The sequence below is a fragment of the Monopterus albus genome, unplaced genomic scaffold, assembly GCF_001952655.1.
Source record: "Monopterus albus unplaced genomic scaffold, M_albus_1.0 scaffold52.1, whole genome shotgun sequence".
Taxonomy (NCBI): domain Eukaryota; kingdom Metazoa; phylum Chordata; class Actinopteri; order Synbranchiformes; family Synbranchidae; genus Monopterus; species Monopterus albus.
In genome coordinates this window covers 510,142-527,003 of record NW_018127932.1, presented here as the reverse complement: position 1 = coordinate 527,003, position 16,862 = coordinate 510,142, and the positions used below count along the sequence as shown (strand labels likewise).

Here is a 16,862-nt window from a genome sequence, read left to right as displayed (position 1 = left end):
TTATCCATTAATAACTCATGATTGATTGTGTCAAATGCTTTTTTTAGGTCAATAAATATTCCCATCGTGTATTTCCTCTCATCCATAGCACTTGTTATGTCCTCCATTAGGTCAGTAATGGCCAGAGATGTCGATCGGTTCGACCTAAAACCATATTGGCAATCAGAGAGGATTTTATGTTTGTTAATAAATGTGTCTAATCTGTTATTAAAAAGTTTTTCCAAGATTTTTGAAAACTGTGACAACAGAGAAACCGGTCTATAATTGGATTTGTATGCATGTTATTTTTGTTTTCATAGCACAATTTTTTACTCTTCAATATTTTCCATATATCTGACACTTAAATAAATGTAAGTTTAAAGTCCCAGCTGTAATTCAGTGAGCTTTGTTTTCTAAAGCTTCCTCATGTTGTTTGACACGCTTCTCGTTGGGTACATTGTACATGAGCTGTGTTGACTCTGGTGATTCAGTTACAGTATTAATATACAGGAATAACCTTGACTGACTTCTCTCAGAGTCAAGGGTCAGAATAGAGCAACAGCAAGCCTATTTACACAAACACAGCCTACTACAGGGGACCAGAGTCCTTGTCCTTAAGTTACAAGTGACCAGCAATAAATGCATGACAATCACTTTATTTAGGTCACAGTTACATTTATGTTCATTACAAATATTTGCCTTAGTCAAAATAGCACTGGACATTTTAATAACTACCTTGCTTACTCTCTTGACAGTTTAAAGTAGTATAAAACCATAAACAAGCATAATCAGAGTTTGATTTGTTTGTGAACATCTGTGAAACTTGTGTCATCTGTATTTTTTGATTTGGTGTTTTATTAAAAAGCATTAAAACCTCAAACACAAATGTCTGGGCTATTTTTTTTTATCTGTCTGTCCATGGACATTAGAAAAGGGTAAATATTGGGTGTGGGTGTAGGAGAGAATGGTATGTACTACCGTAGGCAGAGGGGCAGTAGCGTGCCTGACTCTTGATTGAATTTCAGATGGACGCTCTCCAGCTGACGTGTTCGGATCAACTCATGAGGGACAATGGCTGCTGAACTTTCACTCTCCAAACTGTCCTTCCGACTCCTGAGAACCAGACAAAGAAGAAAAGCGAAAGAGTGGAAAGTAAATGTGAGTGAGGAAGTCTGAAATCGTACAATCTGCAATGAGAGGACGGCTGGCAGTGAAAAACAGCTAGTGTGAAGCAAAATAGGAATGTACAGGCAACAGTTTCACAATTCCTCTTATAGAGCTGTTGACTCTGAGGGGGAGCAACAAGTTCTGCAGAAAAATAGCAACAGAATAGTCACAAACCACCATAGTATGCTTATAGCTAAGAAACAATAGTGATAACAGTTCAGTTGTGCTGTGAGTCACTGCACACACAGTGGATGGAGTTATCCTAGTCCAACCCTTGTGCTGAGCTGAACCCACATTAGTACGTGTGTGGGAGGAACACTAACTGAGGTTTCTCATGGCTCTGCCTCTGGCTGTTGATGGGTGGTAGTGCTGCCTTGCTGTTAAACTCCAGTCCTTTTCTCAGGGTCTCCCTGATCTGCTCTGTGTCTGCAAAAAGAAAAAAAATCCAGCATGGAATTACCACATCGCACACTCCTGGCAGCATGAAACCAGTACTCCTGCATACAGATTGGTTATGCATTCTTGGATCTGCTTAGTCTTTAATTAGACGAGCTACTCTTTCTGCTGCTTTGGGACCTGCTTGGCACACCTTTGTCTGAGAGTCTGCGTGGCTGTGATCCTATGCAGATGGATCGGCTGTCCTCCTCGTCCTCTGGCGGTCGACTCAGATCATCCCACACACACTTGGCGCTGACTCCACTCAGGTTAGAGCCCTCTGTCTCGATACCTTGATCCACTCTCTCCTGCTTAGATGAGCAAGAAACATACGCAATCATTAAGCCCAACTCACATAAAACATTTTCAGAAATGAGAAGACCCTGCTGAAATGTATAGGGGCCAACAGAGGGTGCTTAATACTGTCAGAGAGCATTTCTGTAGACTTAGGTGACAGTTTATTAGGTACACCTGGCTAAAACTAATGCAGGTTAATACAACAGTCCTGCAACGAATCTTCTCTTTATGAAGGTTATAATGCTCAGTTTAAACTGTTTAGAGAAATGTTGATTCAACTGTATGGTTATTTTGGAAGATGTCTTTATTGTCATTAAACTTGTGTACAATGAAATTTGCTCGACTCTACATCATCATATGTAGAAAGATGCAGTTTATGGTGCTTCTGAATTGTACCGCGTTATATAAATACAATTTTGTGCACTTAGCTGAGTGTGCAGAACCTAAAAAAAAACAAAAAAAAAACAGCCTTACTTGTAGGTGTGGATCAATGTCAAAAATGGTCTCTCCTCTCCTCATGTCTGTGATTAGCCAGGGGCCACCAGCTCTGAGCAAGACAGTCATCAACATCAGTCAGTGTCAACATTAACTTCAAGATAAACACACAAAGTTAATAAATGAACAAGTAACTTCATTCTCCACCTGCTGCTTGCAGTGTATTTTAATTTTCAGCTCCGTTCAATAACTGACCATAGAGGTAACTAAATAATTAAGTCATATATTTAATTTGCTTATACCATACAACAAAGGCAGATCAGGGAGATATTATATCAAAAGGTTATAATGAAAAATCATCAGCGAAGTCACAATTTTCATGCACAAACGCAAAAAAAAAAAAAAAGACTTGAGCCATGTGTCAAACCATGTTAAAATTACCACAAATTAAAATGATGCGTTTCCCATCACACACTACATTTGTTTAGACTGACACAACAAACCTAAGCTATGAAAGACAGAACTAACCTAGGTAGTTAAGCATAAAACATGACTCCTTAATCTATCTGAACCACATGCTAGTACACAGTTCTACTTACACTCTCACTCCACGCATCAGCTCCAGGATGCCTTGACCATTCCACTGTTGGGCTGCTTGTAGCTCCTCTGTACATACACCCACAATCTACAGTAGACATGAAGAGAATGAGAGGGTGCGGTCTACATTCTTGTTAGTTCCTGAGTGCTTCTTAGTACTGTTAATTTTATGACAAAAAGTAAAGTTGTGCCAATTTTATTGTCAAGTCAACTATTTTTCTGATGTCTGCAGACGACACATTAGTATAATGAGGCTGTGTAAACTGTACACAGTCTTGGACTCCAAAAATCACTCATCTCACTGCATAATAAAACTGGATAACACAAAGGTTTTTTCCTTTATTTGTTAACTTTATTATTTTATCATGGAGTTTTCCCTAAAATGCATCAAATTTAACAATAAGTAACTGTGTCCAGCCTTATCGGTACTAATATTAGATTTCAGGGTTACCGTCACTGTCATCTTTTCTAATGCTGGTTACCCCAAATCCTAAATCTACACCCCATTATGGTTTCCTGCTGTCGGCTTTAATTTTGTAGGCAAAAAGATCCCAAATGTACTTGATGTAGAGTGAATATGAATGAATGTCCATTTGTCCCGTTAGGGGTCACCACAGCAAACCGTCATACTGTTTTACACCAGATGCCCTTCCTGACACAACCCTTACCGCAGTGGTGGGAGCGCTGCACCCTAACCACTAGTCTATCAAGGAACCCTTGATGTAGAGTGATTTCCACTATGTGAATATCCCATATTTGAACTCACCTGGAGAAAGCTAACTGTGCCAAAAGGAGTTTGAATTGGTTGCATCTGTGGGTCCTCCGTAAGCAACATATGCTGGATGCGAGATTCACTGTTGTCTAGTGGACTGTGCCATGATACATGGTCACCACTACAAAATGTGTTTTCTGTAGAAGAGAGAACTAGACATTAATTTTTCAAGTATGACAAAATATCCTGTTTTAAGTTGCGGTGGATTCACACACTGTCATGGGTGTTAAGGGGTTTTTTTGAGTAACACTCATCATGGGTTCTACGTTTGTTTCCAGTATACTGGGCCCGCTTTGGAGGTAAGGTGTGGGAGCTAAATTTTAGCACCCCTCAGGAGGTAGGGGGTGTGTGCATGCAGAGCAGTCACCAATGATTGGTTAAATGTTTGCCTTTTCGCACCTCAAGCATTAGCATTACAAGTACAGTGTGTAAACACACAGCTGACTGCGTGTGTGAGAAAAGTGCAGCCCCTTCCTCCTCTAAACAGAGAGAAAATACAGTGGAAAAACAAAGCAGGACAATCCGCATCAACCCAAGAGGCTATGCTTGGTGATGGTTAAGTGAAGTACTGCTCATTCGGTTCCCACAGTGGAAACGCAGCATCAGTCTGCTGAGTGCATTTGGTACTTTTCATTATCTGACAGTGCAGGCTCGTATAAGAAAAGTTACTGTAAAAGGAAAAGAGGGGACACAGACCGGCAAGAATATGATTGAGAAAGCCAAATGCGGCAAGAAAAACATAAAAAAAAAAAGAAAAGAAAAGAAAAAAAAAACATTTCCAACTGAGGAATCTATCTGCCTGGGAGGTAACACCCTCCCAGTCCAGATTTGTTACAGAAGAAAAGGGATGGGGAAGATGGCCAGGAACCAGCATTCATTTAGTTCAGGGGGCCCAGCCCACCCACACGCAAATTGACCCCAGCTGGAGAACAGAGAAGGGTTGGGTGGTGAGGAGAGGGTCTGGAGAGAATAGCCTTCTCTTTCTGCATGGCTTTTAAATGGCCTTTTGCTTCTTAACCACACTCAGCTGTTTACATTACGTACATGACTGATGGATTTAAAGAATGTAGCAGCATAGTATAGACCCATTTCTCTTACACACAAAATACACATTCACACATTAAAACAACAGTCTCGTTTGCCATTCCCAAAAACAGTCCTATTAATATGGTAAAGAGAAAGAAAGGTGACATTAGACTTCCTGTCCATACCCAGAGCACCAAGAAAACACAAATGATGTATATTAATAGTTAGACTGCGCCCACAGCAGACTCTTCTATGCTTGCACGTTTACGTGTATCAGCAAAGTTATAACCTACTTTTACAAAGAACATGTTCTTTATGTTTACAGAAGACAGGAAAAGGTGGCATGGCAACTGCAGTGCTTTGCTCTGCCAAAACCTGTCCAGATAAATCATTTACTAGTCAATGAACAAACTGAGACTAACTGAACAAGACAAATCATTATTCTGACAAAAAAGTTCCAGGTGAGAAATTTAAGGGTGCACACAAACAATGTTTTTCATTACATCTTAGTTTTTTTTTTTATTGTTTTAGTGATTGAGTTGTTTTCTTTTTACAACATAAAATGATAAAAGGACACCCAGAGCCCAAATTAATGTATCAAAAGTCTCTTCAATCTAACTAACAGCTAAAGATTAAACTAAAAAGTGTGAAACTTTTTACACAGCTAGTTATCACTTTGATAACAAATGTTTGGTGCTTTTATAAATGATTAATCTTTACAGCTTAGTTATCACTGGAACTCTCTCTCTCTTTCTCTCCCTATATATATGTATTCTCCTAATTCTTCAGAATTATTGCTGAAAAATCACATGCCACGACCTGCGGTTGTTGCTCCACTGCAAAGATGCAAAACATCTAAATGCTGTGCTCTTACCTGACTGGAACACATAACGAGCCAGGCCTTGCATCAGTTCAGCTGGCCAGGTTGGTGGTGCTGTCTCTCCTGCCTCTCTTTTAAGTCTAAAGGTGAGCTCAAAGCCAAACCCACTAGGTCCTTCTGCACCTGTGAATCTGACACACATACCAGTACTTTTATTCTCTCTTCAATGAATGAAGGCTATAAAAATCTCAAATGTTTGTCAATATCAACAGTGCACTGTACAGCAGAGGATCATTAAGTGTCGTGTTAGTTAGTAGTTGGGTTACCCACATAAGGGAATATTTAGCATACCTAAAGAGCCTTAATGTTATGTATCAATTTAGTTTTTTTTTTTTTTACAGTGTAAAACAAAACAGATTATGTAAACTCTGCATCTTCAACCCAGCTATAAGGTGTGTTGAAAATAACTACCGTGGACATCTACATGTCTAGTTGTTACATTAATGTACTCACTCATGAACCCTATTATCACCATATAGGTCACTCAGTCCAAAGCTGACATAGTGCCAATGCTCCTGGATGTCCTGAGCTGGGCATCCCGTATTCCTATACATACTGATGTAGTCTAACGGGTCTGGTCCCCCTAACCTGTGAGAATCAAAAAACGAGCAATCATCATCAGCACACGTATATACAAACAGCTGGTTAACATGGGAGGTAATAACCTACATTATATTCGAGTACTGAGATGCATTTAAATCGAGGTGTTTTAGTTGAGCTACTGTGGTTAACAAACTCTCCATAACATACGTGGTGTGCGAATATAGCTGGGTGAAACGTTAGCTTGACAGCTAAGCTAACTATTGGCTAAACGTTTAGCCATCAAAACAAACTTATTTCACAAACTCGGGAACTACGGCAGAGCCAGAACAGCAACAATGAAACCGCATAACGTCACCTACCAATATTTTACAATTGCTGTGACCTGAAGCGGGTTGGCCTGCTCGGGGTAAAGTCGCCGGCATTCCCCGTAGATAGCCTGGAGTCCAGGAGGAAACAGAGGAACCAGCCCGTGGGCTTGAGCAACACTGGTAGGCCGTACCTCATCCATGCCACGGTAACGAACAAATGTGGTTACTCTATTTAATAAAACGTGAATTAAATTATCTTCCACTACCTAACCCAAATTCAAGAAAAAGAGACAAAGTTAAAGGCCTCGCACTGATAATAACACCTACATTAAACAGGTATAACTCAACTCGTTATGCTACACTCGGCATAAACCCAGCCTGTTGCTCATTCTCCACCAAAACTTGGTTGGCTGAAGGCCCTGACGTCACTGATCGCTGGCTACTAATATCCAATGGAAAAAAGACGTTCATGTTTGTGTTGATTTATAAATGTTATGATTGGCCGATACACTGTCAATCAAATAGCGCCCATGTGATTCCAGAGTCGGTACTTCAACTTTTTCAGGGGCAAAATGATGAATGTCCAGTAGGATAGTTAGGCCTTCAAAGAAAAGCGGAGGTTTCCAGTGGTAAAAAAAAAAAAGCATTCAGATTCTTTACTTAGGTAAAAGTAGCAAAATGTACATGTAAAAAAAATGTAAAATACCCCACTTGGCCAGATAAAGGTGATTATCCTTAAGTTCTGCTTTCAAATTTTTACTTAAGTACCTTTATGTGCAGAAGTACTGTCAGCAAAATGGGCATTAAGTATCTGAAAGTATTCATTACATTACACATAAAAATGGCTATTGTGAGACAATTATTTTAGCCTGTATATTATGTTATGTAGTCACTGTATGTAGCCTATGCATATGTATATAATATTGCTTATGTTATATACAGTATGTGCAGTACGTAGCCAGTATTATATCAGTAAAACGGATGTATAAATGTGTGTGATTGAAGTTAGGTGTTTGGTTGAAGTGGAGCCACATGGCTGAGGCCTTATTGTTTGCCAGTTAAGTGATTAACAAGGAAGGACTGCCAGTTTTTTCAATGGGAATAATTTATTTCATAAAATAAAATTATGCATTATCAGACATATAGTAGAAGGGAAAACACCAACACGCTTAGCTGAAGGATAGTTTAGCGATTTTTTTTTATCATTACTTCCCAGAAAAGAGATAATAATTGCATTGTCATCTTAATCATGATACTGAATGTAAGAGTAGAGCTACAGTAATAGTGTAGTAATGAAAGATCAGCAACTGTGGCATCTTCAGTTCCTGTAGCCTAATGTCTGTCCACCCCTTGGACAGAGGGCTTTCAAAACAAAAACTATCTTGAGGGAGACTGGAAATGGTGTATACAAAGTCCTTTCATGGAGGTAACAGAGAGTATCAGGAGGGTCCTGTCTATACAGTTCAAGGCATACTCCAGAATGACTTTGAGACACAACGGGTACTTCAAAAGAATTGCTTTAACTTATAGTATTACAGCTTATTGTATTACAGCTACATGATTGAATCTTCCTGTTCCTGTACTGCTTTGTATTTTACACTTAAGTATAATTGTTGCTGGAAAATGTGTTAGATACTCATGAAGATGCAGTTGAAAAGAATGTTGGCTGTCATATCTAATTGTATTGTTTAAAGATAATCTAACTGCCATCACCATGGCTGAAGATTTTAAGAATCTAGAGCTGAGGTAAGATCTGAAAAAAGGTCCCCAGGTACGTATGGCAGCTCTTGTATTTCTGAAAAACCATTACCCTTGAATGCTCTCATTCTTTTATTTTATGAGTTAATAAATCACAGTGAAACATAATCCACTTTGAATTACTTTATTAACAAAATACAACATGCTTTGCATCAATTTTGAAAAAAAAAAAAAACTGATCAGGAATTTATAAAAGTGCTTATTTTACTCATAGCAATATGATATACTGTTTCAAATTAATGCATTTTATATCACTTGATGAAAGATAACAGTATATACAAACATAAAAACAGAGGCAATATGTAGTAAACCCAAGACATGTTGGAACCAATGTAAATCACACAAGTATTGATGCTTTCTTGTGGCCAAGATTCTTGCTCTCTGGTGCTTTGCAGTAAGTCTGACAAACTGATAAATTAGTACCATGCCAAAAGAACTGAGCCCATAGATGACACCTGAAGTAGCCACCATCTATGGAATTCAGTTCTCATAGTAGAGCACTTATTGAAATTTGGTCCTCAGGAGCCTCTTGATCCTTTGATAGCTTAATGATTTGACACAACTCAGGCTTGATTATTAATGCGCTTTTCAACTCAGCCTACTCCGTATGTAGTGTTAGAATAAAACCAAAATAAAGCAACATACAACCAATAAAATAAATGAATTTTAAAAAAGGAGTGGCTTTACGACAATGTATGATGCACAGGACATCGAGCAGCACATTGCAGTTAGGTCATGCATGACTGTCCCTATTTCACAAGTAAAACATGATGATGATGAGATAATAAACCGCACTTCTTTCACTGGAAGATTGCGCAAGAAGCCATTGCACTGGCAAAAGCTGTTCTTAAACAGTAATTGTTGGCTTTTTGCATTCTTTTATGGTGAAATATATAATTTAAAACACTTTTTCATAAGTTGGCTACAGATTGAGAGGCAAGTGGAATTATACCAAAGTGGAAAACAAATCTCCAAACCTCCAGTTATGATTGAATGGATTCAGTTCAGCGGTTAGACACAGCCTATGGAGAGTTTCAGGCTCATCTGAGGAATCCAACCTTCTTCTCAACCTCAGTGTTCCTGGAATTGCTTCACAACCACTGAACTGAAAGTCTGTCCACTGGACTGATGCACTGAATCGGCTCATGGTGATAGTGCTCTGGTCACGGCATGAAATGACTCATCAGTTATAGCTGTACACTCCCAAGAAAAGAACTTTGGGACACTGTGGTTGCTGACATATCATAGGCCAATGTATGTTTGAACCCTTCAAAGTTTCATATTAACCGTCTTCCACTGTATTACAGAATCTTTTTCTTTACCTAAAAAACACCACAATGAAGGCCTCCGATCAATACTGACAGTGACAGTACAATGAGACACTGTAATTCCTCAATGTTATCTCACTCCTGTGCGTTATTCAGTATTAGTGAAAGTTTTTGTAGGATACACGCAATAAGGTACAATGAACTTTCTGAGGAAGGCCACACCTGAACATTTTCAGGAAACTCCTATCTTTCCGGTATAGTTAGACTAGGAAACAACCAGTTCTACGGGCTTGTTACTAGAAAGAAAAAAAATCTTCTCCCGCTAAGGCATTAACCTAATCTGCACTAAATTAAACAGCTCAGATTGGATAACAAAGTATGACCGTATTAACACTCTTAATCTGCTGGTGCTCAGAAAATGTGAAAGTTGATATTTCCTTCTAAGAACTCTTTTCTTTCTCTTTAAAAACACAACTTGCTTTACTTTTGTATAGACGTATCTGACAACTAACAAGCAGTACATACAGTGAATATAATATGTGTCCAGTTTTACTTTTCAAACCAATAAGCTGACCAGTTTGAGATCTTCTGCCTATGTCCTTACTGCAGTCATTCACCGACTGTTTTCTTTCCAGTTCATGGATATATCAGAAAAACATCACCTCATAAAGGCTTCCCAGGACTGTGCTCTCGCAGAGTAAAGCTTTAAACACACTTCAGCAGTCCAGTCTCAACAAAAAAGATGTTTCAAGTGTTGAATCGGCACCAGGTCTTTCCAAACCAAATGAGCATAGAGAAAGCCATTCCTCCCCAGTTCACCTGCAAGTTCTGTTCGCTCTCCCATGTCCTCCAAGTCCCAAGGAAGAATACAGCATACTGGCTGACATTCAGAGCAAAGAACTTTAAATACCACCACCTTTCACATCACCCGTTAGCCTCCCTCCCTCTTCTGCCTGTTTTTTCATACACTTCCTCTGTACGGTAAGCTTGACAGTCACTTCCCAGTAAGAAGGAAACAGTGGGAGTGAAGAGCACGCCCCCTCACAGTGAATCAGTTTCTGAGGAAAACCATCTGACTGGCCCTGCCCCTTGTTCCCATAAAGTAAGCAGGGGAAAGGCTGTATCTACTCGAGGAACCAGGAATTCCCCCACAGGCCATGAACAGCTGTCAAGATGAGAGAGGTGATGACGATGCAGACACACTGGAAGTTTACTAGCCAGGCATATGCAAACAGAAACCGTGTTAAGTGTTTTGTATGTGTGTAATAGTGAAAAAATACTACAGTCACCTTTATTTACATAATAAGTAATTGGAAATTCTGTCTTCACACTGTGGGTGTTGAAATGCACAGTCATGTTTGAGCTGGTGACACCATGTTTCCTATAAAAGAGTTTTATCTTTTCTAAATATTATTTTTCAGCGGGGCAGAGTATACTACTTGCGTCATGGGCATGTTTAGGGTGAGATCAATTCAGGTGAATATTTGTGTAGCTGGGGTCATTTGTTCAGGTGACGTCTGACAGAGGTGCATTCAATAACACAGCTGTCCTAAAATAGCTTTGTTTGCCCTGTGGTTATAGTCAAATGTGACAGGCATGTGATACTGATGGAGTCAGATGGACATAACAGGACTGGGTCAGCAGGGTAAAACCAGTTTTTAAACAAGCTAGCAGAAAGAGATATTCAAACTGTTTTATTGTTCACTAACAATGTTAAAAAACAAAACCAGTCACCTCAAATACAAGAAGGTGGTCAGGACTTGGCATGTACTTCCTCAGAAAAAACCCTGCTAGATTAGTTTAATAGCTTTTCTTCATCTGGACACAGAGGGGATTCCACATAGGGTTGGAAAACTTTACAAAATAGTTCCCTTCTTGTATTTGGATGCATACTTGAACACATCACATTTCCAGGATGTACACACTCATAATAATGTGTCATGCCTTTTTGTTTCACAACACCCAGATTTTTTGGTGAATTTAACTGAAGGTAAAAACTGACCACATCAAGAGGAGCCATTACTTGACTGAAAAGTACAGAGACCCCATAGAGTCTCATCATTGATGTGCATCCACTTTCAAACTACATCCTGGTGGGATAAGTTGCAAATGACATTTTGCGCCGAACTTCCGAAACAATCCTGGCATTCATACTGCTGTTTGACCACTGGAGAAAATCACTCACAAAGGTCACTGAGCCCATTTCCTTTCTTTCCTCCCCATGCATCTAAAGACCTGTAACAAGCCCTTTCGACTTGAGTTACTGGCAGGCATATTCAAATTTCTATATAGGAAATGAAAGAAGGTGCTGGAACCCAAAGGGCAAATAGGAGACAAGACAGCATTTTTTCTATTACAGACTTTCCTTTTTATTACAATTTTGCTTTAACATACTATATACAAGCTTCATGCTGAAGACTAAAAGACAATCCTGATATTTTTTTTATTTCTATTAAACTGTGTAGCAATCACACATCCCTTTTAGTAACCATGCGAGACTCTGACAGTTTAAGTGTCCTTTGTCGTTTTAAAACGTAGGACAACTACATGCCTCTGAAGTCCTTCCTCCTTATCCCACAGGTGATCCACAGAGAAAGTACCCTTCTGCTCCACAAAGGTCTCAAACAGGTGAAGCCCACCACCTACACCAAAGTAGTGGGATTTGGTGGCGAGGTAGACAAGTCCATTTGGTGCCAGCAGTTTGCAGAGCGTCTCATGTAGCGCAGGGTAGTAAGCAGTGTTGTAAATAGTCTCTGAGGTGAATATAATATCATACTTGGGTGTTGGATCTCTCTTTAGAACCAAAGCAAGAAATGTCCTCCAGTCACCAGAGAAAAAATGACACTTGGCTAATAAAGGGTGCTGCGACAGGTCTATAGCTCTTTTCTTAGGAGGTGGGCCGCTACCCTCCACCTCCATGTTTTCTTTCACCTTCTTTTCACAAACATCTTCCTCCTGTATTTTTTTCTTGCTCCTCCCTTTTCTGTTATCCTCACTGTCTATTTCATCATCATCTTGGCAGTTCAGTATTACATTTGGCACTGTGAGCTGTTCAATAACTGTACTGTTATAATCCTGGAAGTGGACCTGTGTGGCTCCTCTCTTCAGAGCCAGTATCCCCAACAGCCCCGCACCACAGCCCAAATCTAAAACTGTCTTCCCCCCAAAGGTTTCTCCATTTTTCTCAATCAGCTCCAGAAGATCATAGGTGCACTCCCACACCTTCAGCCCACCCTCGTACACGCCAGAGATGAGGTCAGACCTCTGCTCTGCAGTGTGAGAAAAGATTTTTTCCCTGTCCTCTCTCTCTGAGGCTGTCTTCTCAAAAACTGTCTCATTAAGGAAGTGGAGAGGAGGAAAAGTCCCAATGGTAACTGTTTCAAAGACAGCATCCGTGAGGAGGAACTGCGGGTCAGATGGTGGAAGGTGCTCTTTGGCCTCTTTTACTGGCTCTGCTGGTTTGGTATTGTCCTCTGTCTGAAAAAAATATAGCAGTATGAGTGGGTAGGGAACAAATGTTTTCTCTTTGCTACTGTACATACACATATTTCCAATGGCCCTTATCAGCAAATATATGGAACTTCACTTAAACAAGAGACTGTTCAACAGCAGCCATGTGATTCAGTGTGTGACTGAAACACTGCAAATGTCATGTGTGGAATGGTTGATTAATCTGTTTATATAGTCACACCCACCAAAGCATAATGGTTAAAAACATTTCTGGTCAAGTTTGTCACATGGCTTTTTGGCATACTTTGGGGTCAGGCATAACAATAACAACTTGTGGTCTGTAACACTGTGACGTCAAGGATCATGAGCAAAAACCTTCTCAACCATCAACCTACGCTCTTTAGTGGATGCACACTTAACAAAAGTATTTTCATTGTTGATCAGCTGTGATGGAATCACTCTTACAGTGGAAATTACTCAGTATGATATGGGTAGTGTGTGTGTGTGTACTAGTGAGGGGGTGTGCTACCGCGGTCTTCTTCTGTGCTCCATTCAAGAGGCAACTCTGAATACTTGGCCTTTCCAGGAAGACGTCTACTGCGTCTTCGTAGTTGTATGAATCAATTCTATTCCATGTTTTAATTCATTTTAAACCATAGCATGGAAAAATGAAACATCTAAAATGATAAATTACTCACTGTTGTTATGGATTTAGGATTTTTCCTCTTCATGGGTGTTTTTACATACACACCGGCCTGTACAGTACATTTTCCTGTACTACAGAAATTCTATCAAGTCATCCATCAACTGAACTCTTTTCATGACAGTCCCTTTTTATTTTATGTAATCTAATTTAAAACTGAGTTAATAACCTCATGATTCCAAATTTATTTATATATAAATAAAGGCAATAAAGTATGGTACCGGTAAGTGAATCTTCAGTTTAGTGTCATACACGTTCTCTTATTTACAGTGCCTTGCGAAAGTATTCGGCCCCCTTGAACTTTGCGACCTTTTGCCACATTTCAGGCTTCAAACATAAAGATATAAAACTGTAATTTTTTGTGAAGAATCAACAACAAGTGGGACACAATCATGAAGTGGAACGAAATTTATTGGATATTTCAAACGTTTTTAACAAATAAAAAACTGAAAAATTGGGCGTGAAAAATTATTCAGCCCCTTTACTTTCAGTGCAGCAAACTCTCTCCAGAAGTTCAGTGAGGATCTCTGAATGATCCAATGTTGACCTAAATGACTAATGATGATAAATAGAATCCACCTGTGTGTAATCAAATCTCCGTATAAATGCACCTGCACTGTGATAGTCTCAGAGGTCCGTTTAAAGCACAGAGAGCATCATGAAAAACAAGGAACACACCAGGCAGGTCCGAGATACTGTTGTGGAGAAGTTTAAAGCCGGATTTGGATACAAAAAGATTTCCCAAGCTGTAAACATCCCAAGGAGCACTGTGCAAGCAATAATATTGAAATGGAAGGAGTATCAGACCACTGCAAATCTACCAAGACCTGACCGTCCCTCTAAACTTTCAGCTCATACAAGGAGAAAACTGATCAGAGATGCAGCCAAGAGGCCCATGATCACTCTGAATGAACTGCAGAGATCTACAGCTGAGGTGGGAGACTCTGTCCATAGGACAACAATCAGTCGTATACTGCACAAATCTGGCCTTTATGGAAGAGTGGCAAGAAGAAAGCCATTTCTTAAAGATATCCATAAAAAGTGTCGTTTAAAGTTTGCCACAAGCCACCTGGGAGACACACCAAACATGTGGAAGAAGGTGCTCTGGTCAGATGAAACCAAAATCGAACTTTTTGGCAACAATGCAAAACGTTATGTTTGGTGTAAAAGCAACACAGCTCATCACCCTGAACACACCATCCCCACTGTCAAACATGGTGGTGGCAGCATCGTGGTTTGGGCCTGCTTTTCTTCAGCAGGGACAGGGAAGATGGTTAAAATTGATGGGAAGATGGATGGAGCCACATACAGGACCATTCTGGAAGGAAACCTGATGGAGTCTGCAAAAGACCTGAGACTGGGACGGAGCTTTGTCTTCCAACAAGACAATGATCCAAAACATAAAGCAAAATCTACAATGGAATGGTTCACAACTAAACATATCCAGGTGTTAGAATGGCCAAGTCAAAGTCCAGACCTGAATCCACTCGAGAATCTGTGGAAAGAACTGAAAGCTGCTGTTCACAAACGCTCTCCATCCAACCTCACTGAGCTCGAGCTGTTTTGCAAGGAGGCATGGGCAAAAATTTCAGTCTCTCGATGTGCAAAACTGATAGAGACATACCCCAAGCGACTTACAGCTGTAATCGCAGCAAAAGGTGGCGCTACAAAGTATTAACTTAAGGGGGCTGAATAATTTTGCACGGCCAATTTTTCAGTTTTTTATTTGTTAAAAAAGTTTGAAATATCCAATAAATTTCGTTCCACTTCATGATTGTGTCCCACTTGTTGTTGATTCTTCACAAAAAATTACAGTTTTATATCTTTATGTTTGAAGCCTGAAATGTGGCAAAAGGTCGCAAAGTTCAAGGGGGCCGAATACTTTCGTAAGGCACTGTATGTAGCCTATAGTTTTATTTTGCATTCATACATTGTTTTAATTATATCTGAATTTTACATGTTATCCTTGGATCTTTTCCGCTGTAATAGATGTGTTATGTTACAAAGCACAATGTCATTTCTGTAGTACTGTAGTATTTCACATAAGAGGCAGTTCTAAGCTTTTAATACTTTACGGGTTCAGCTCTTCCCCTCATGCTTCAAGCCTTCATAAAGTTATACATGCCACTGCATGCACACACTTTTAACTGTAACTACAGAATCACTGACAAATTATGATGCAATGGGCCCAGGGACATGGACACACACACAGAAACAAAGACACCCAGACTGAAAGAGACAACTCTCTGTAGTCATTTTGTATCTCCTGGTAGTTGTTTAGCATGTCGTTTATCTCTTTGACATTTGCATCATTGTAACAGTAACTGAGTGTCTTTGTCGTAATGTTACATCTCTTCTCTTTATGGTTTTCCCTGAGTCTCTTTGAGGTCTTCCTGCTTATCTTTTTGTCCCTTTGTGGCCATTTTGCAACATGTCTTGGCAGATCTTCTGTGTCTCTTTGAAGACATTTTGAATCTGAAGATGCTTTTGGATTCCTTTGTGGGCCTTTTGTGCCTCATTCTGGCCATTTTGCAGGTGAGCTCTAGGGGCCCCCTGGGGCTGTGCCTGGTAAGCCCGTTCAGTAATTCATCTGTACTGCAGATGCCTACAATGGATCTAAGGAAACAACTATTTGGTATCACGACCGCTGTCCGTGAAATGAACCTACAGCGCATTATTAACGTCAGTAGGTTAACACTACTCACAGATTTAGCTGCATCGTCTCCCTTTACCTTTTGCAATGTATTTCCATCGACGCGGTCCTGCTTTGTTGTTTGTGCTGCAATGTCAAAGTTAAAACAAAATGACATGATGACTGACAGCACCTCCTACAGCTACCATGAAGCTAGAACGTTGGTGTCCGCGTGCACTTCGTCGTTCTTCTTCCGTAGGTTTATCAGAGTCGCTGGGTTTAAAAACTATCCCCCAATTCTGAGACCTACAGACACCGAATGTCAGTTCATTACTTTAATGTCAATAATCGTTACAAGTTTGTTTAGGCAATATTACACTTTGAGAGCCAGGTACCTACATAGCTGAAAGAACCATGCTGAAATGTGAATTCTTGCTCTTTGGTTAAACAGACTTTGACGCTACAACGGCGTATTTCTGCCCCCTACTGGTTGTTATATGGTGATTTTCATCAGTCCTTGTGCAGGTAACTCGGTAACTTCTCAATCTGACTTCAATAATCCAGGTTGTGTAAGGTGTTCATATTGAAAACAGCTTCTCCAAGTGCCCCCCC

The 16,862-nt window shown here is 39.9% G+C and overlaps 2 protein-coding genes across 5 annotated transcripts in view; both read right to left on the bottom strand.

Annotated features, from left to right (window-relative positions):
- sufu (suppressor of fused homolog (Drosophila)) overlaps nucleotides 1–6,858 on the bottom strand; it is a 10,568-nt gene extending 3,710 nt beyond the window's left edge. Inside the window, exons 1-10 of one of the 3 annotated variants that reach the window (XM_020601707.1) lie at nucleotides 6,767–6,829; nucleotides 6,491–6,667; nucleotides 6,042–6,176; nucleotides 5,583–5,719; nucleotides 3,677–3,819; nucleotides 2,913–2,998; nucleotides 2,353–2,425; nucleotides 1,736–1,892; nucleotides 1,470–1,572; nucleotides 958–1,092 (exon numbers count right to left, since the gene is read on the bottom strand). In XM_020601707.1, the coding sequence (XP_020457363.1) occupies nucleotides 958–1,092; nucleotides 1,470–1,572; nucleotides 1,736–1,892; nucleotides 2,353–2,425; nucleotides 2,913–2,998; nucleotides 3,677–3,819; nucleotides 5,583–5,719; nucleotides 6,042–6,176; nucleotides 6,491–6,639 (1,118 nt within the window). In that variant the 5' untranslated portion in view covers nucleotides 6,640–6,667; nucleotides 6,767–6,829. Of the gene's footprint in view, nucleotides 1–957; nucleotides 1,093–1,469; nucleotides 1,573–1,735; nucleotides 1,893–2,352; nucleotides 2,426–2,912; nucleotides 2,999–3,676; nucleotides 3,820–5,582; nucleotides 5,720–6,041; nucleotides 6,177–6,490 lie in introns of all 3 variants that reach the window. The other 2 variants (XM_020601705.1, XM_020601708.1) reach the window with 2 other exon arrangements.
- A 4,642-nt stretch (nucleotides 6,859–11,500) lies between these two features.
- mettl18 (methyltransferase 18, RPL3 N3-histidine) lies at nucleotides 11,501–16,761 on the bottom strand. Of its 2 annotated transcripts, XM_020601557.1 has the most exons (3): nucleotides 16,650–16,761; nucleotides 16,324–16,556; nucleotides 11,501–12,942 (listed from the first exon to the last, which is right to left on the bottom strand). In XM_020601557.1, the coding sequence occupies exons 2-3, from the start codon at nucleotides 16,426–16,428 to the stop codon at nucleotides 11,974–11,976; spliced, it is 1,074 nt and encodes a 357-aa protein (XP_020457213.1). In that variant the 5' UTR covers nucleotides 16,429–16,556; nucleotides 16,650–16,761; the 3' UTR covers nucleotides 11,501–11,973. The 2 variants fall into 2 exon arrangements, with proteins under 2 accessions (XP_020457213.1, XP_020457214.1); XM_020601558.1 differs by having other exon boundaries at nucleotides 11,800–12,942; nucleotides 16,351–16,721.
- Nucleotides 16,762–16,862: the final 101 nt, after the last annotated feature.